The 2737-nt window shown below is 36.9% G+C and overlaps 1 protein-coding gene across 1 annotated transcript; it reads right to left on the bottom strand.

Annotated features, from left to right (window-relative positions):
* Positions 1-410: 410 nt before the first annotated feature.
* Positions 411-1400, bottom strand: LOC133289826 (F-box protein At2g27310-like). The gene has a single exon (XM_061487830.1). It carries the CDS (start codon positions 1398-1400, stop codon positions 411-413), a length of 990 nt encoding a protein of 329 aa, XP_061343814.1.
* Positions 1401-2737: the final 1337 nt, after the last annotated feature.

The raw sequence follows: 2737 nt of genomic DNA, 5'->3' as shown, positions 1-2737 counted from the left end.
GTGTATGGAAACCGTCACTCCACAACTCGTCCCATCGTTGTGATCAAGGAGTGGTGTGAATTGCAGAGAAAGATCCTAGTCTTTCCATTAGAGGAGTATCAGAGTAAACAAGAAGTCTTCAAGAAATCAAAAACCATGTTTTCAACAAGTAAGTCTAAATCTTTTGGTGTTCTAATGTCATATAATCCACTTTATGAAATTTCTTACCCAATACTCTTCATGTATTAAGTGTGAGGCCTTGCCGTAGGATAATCATTTACTCTAATGGGACAAAGTCATTCGGCCGGTTCACAACATGAACTTGGTAGTTACAAAAATATGAATGAACGAACAAATTGGAATTAATAATGAAGTATATAAAGTAATTGAACAGTATCTTTGTGTCTTTGAAAACTTAAAATTGTAAAAGCTCAAAGACCAGCAAGGAAGCAAAACAAGAGGAAAGCAATGAATGCAAGCAGCGTAGAAATAACATCACGTGCCTTCTCTCTCCGATGCTTGGTCTCTCTCCTCTCCTTCATTATGCACGCGAACTTCTCAAAACTCTCCTTAGCTTTCACCCCATCCACTTTCTTCCTCTCCCCATTCTCCATTGCCCTCTGCAGAATCGCCACACCCTCCCTCCCTGTCACGTGTCTTCCCTCCATATCCTCCATCACAAGGTTCACCTCCTTCACGTGCAACTCCCCCCCAACCTTCCCGCAGCACGTGACTTTCACCACGCACTGCACCAGCTCCGTCGACCGTTGCTGCTCCCCCGCCATAACCACCGCATAAAGAACCTCCAGCTCCCTCGTCAGCCAGTGTCGCTGCACAGAAACCGCCCTCCGGCTGGAGAGATTCGCCGCGCGCTTCCGGGTCGGGTCGATGACGACCCAGCTCAAACTCAAGTTCTCTTCCAAGTGTTTCAGCCACTCGTCGTCTTTCCTAACGAACTTAACCGGCGTAGGGACCAACTCGTTAGGTTCAACCACGTTCAACCATAACGGCGACGAGAGAAACCAGTTCTTCTGTGTCTCCGTACGTTGGACTCTCGAAAAAACGGACTTTCCTTGATAGTATATATCGACGGCTGAGATTAATTCAGACGGAGGAGGGGACGGACGGTGAGGATGTTTTGAATGGGAAGAGAAATAGTGAAGGGAAGGGAAAGCGTCGGAGAAAATGGAACGGTGGCCGCCGGAAAATGTGGAGATGACTTGGCCGGCAATGGGGTTCAACAGGGAAGGCCACGTGACGATACAGATGTCTCGCCAGAGATCCTCGTCGGTGCAAAGATGGCGGAGGTGAGAGGATACAGAGGCGGTGGAGGCAAGCGTTGCGGCATCGAGACGAGTGAGGATGTGAGTCTGAATAATATCAGAATGAACGGTGGTGATGCTTGAACTTAACGAGTCCATAGCTTCAATGGCAACAACGAAAAAAAAAAGTTGATGTATTGGTATTTGCTTTAAGTCTCAGAGTGTGTGTTTTTATAAGGGGCTAATCAAATGATTAAAGTCAAGTCAACTCTGGCTGTCTCCCTATGTATGAAAATTCCGTTACGTTCAAACCTTTTGATTTTCAGAGTTTATTGATCTGGCTGCGAAACATCTTAGACATTTCGCGCTTCTAAAAAAGGGATTCACGTGCTAAATTTATAGGGTAGTTAACTTATTATACTGTGTCAAAATAGATTCGTAAATTAATCGGCATGATTGCTGACAAACGCATGTTAGTTACGTCAAGTACTTACGGTTATATCATAATGAATATTTTATGTTTTTGGAAGATGGTATGTTATTTTAAATGATATAAAATTATGTTATTTTAAGAGAAAGATAGACACAAAATAAATTTTTTTATTTAAATTTTAAATTTAAAAAAAACCAATCACTTTCTTTCTTCCATAATTTTTATTTTCTGTGTTTATCTCTCTCTTAAAATGATATAACTTATGTAATTTAAAATAGCAAATAGAAAGCCTTTTTTTTGTCTTTAATTAAATCAAAAATATAAACTAGTCAAGATATAATTAGTTTACAGTAACTTAACCATAGTTAAAAAAAATTTCCCATATTATGCAGCATTGTATACGAACTTTTGATAGGTAAAGAGAGAAGAAATCATGATTCGGAATATTAATGAAATTAGAATTACACACATAATATATAAAAAAAACATTATTAATTTTAAATGAATTCTTCTAATATTAATTTTTCCCAAATCGATACCAACAAGATTTTAATAAAATGTACACGCGTTATTGTGACACGAGAAAATCCATTTGATACAGTGTGAAGCTAACAAGAAGAGTCAATTTACATTTAGGTTGGTGTCCGATGGTTGGTGATCTTTTCATTAGCAGCCGTTTGATTGTCCGCACGTTGAAGTAAGACTTGAATAGTATTTTTTTTAGTAGTTGGCTTGAATTATATTTATTACACGTCATATATTACTTTGTATAATAAAATTAGAATGCAACTATTTTATTATAATTTTATTTTTTTACCGCATTTATCTTGAATCTAATTTTTTTTCCTTGTAACTTCTCTCTAATTATTAATTTAATATCCTAAATTTTTAACATCTAATATGTAATTTAATATTGAATATATAATATAATATTAGTATTATACAAAAGATTTTTAACACTGAGTCTCATGTCATGTGACATCATTATATTTATTGGGTTCTTTCCAAAACTAATTCCTATAATAATTTTTCCTTTAATTTTAATATAATTATTTATTGCTTA

This window comes from Gastrolobium bilobum, unplaced genomic scaffold, assembly GCF_033153095.1.
Source record: "Gastrolobium bilobum isolate Gb01-03AN ecotype WA unplaced genomic scaffold, APGP_CSIRO_Gbil_v1 utg4848, whole genome shotgun sequence".
Classification (NCBI taxonomy): Eukaryota; Viridiplantae; Streptophyta; class Magnoliopsida; order Fabales; family Fabaceae; genus Gastrolobium; species Gastrolobium bilobum.
This window is presented reverse-complemented; position numbering and strand designations above follow the sequence as displayed.

Bases quoted from the DNA above. Each gene is read 5' to 3' on its own strand.
- LOC133289826 (XM_061487830.1), bottom strand. From the start codon at position 1,400: ATGGACTCGTTAAGTTCAAGCATCACCACCGTTCATTCTGATATTATT.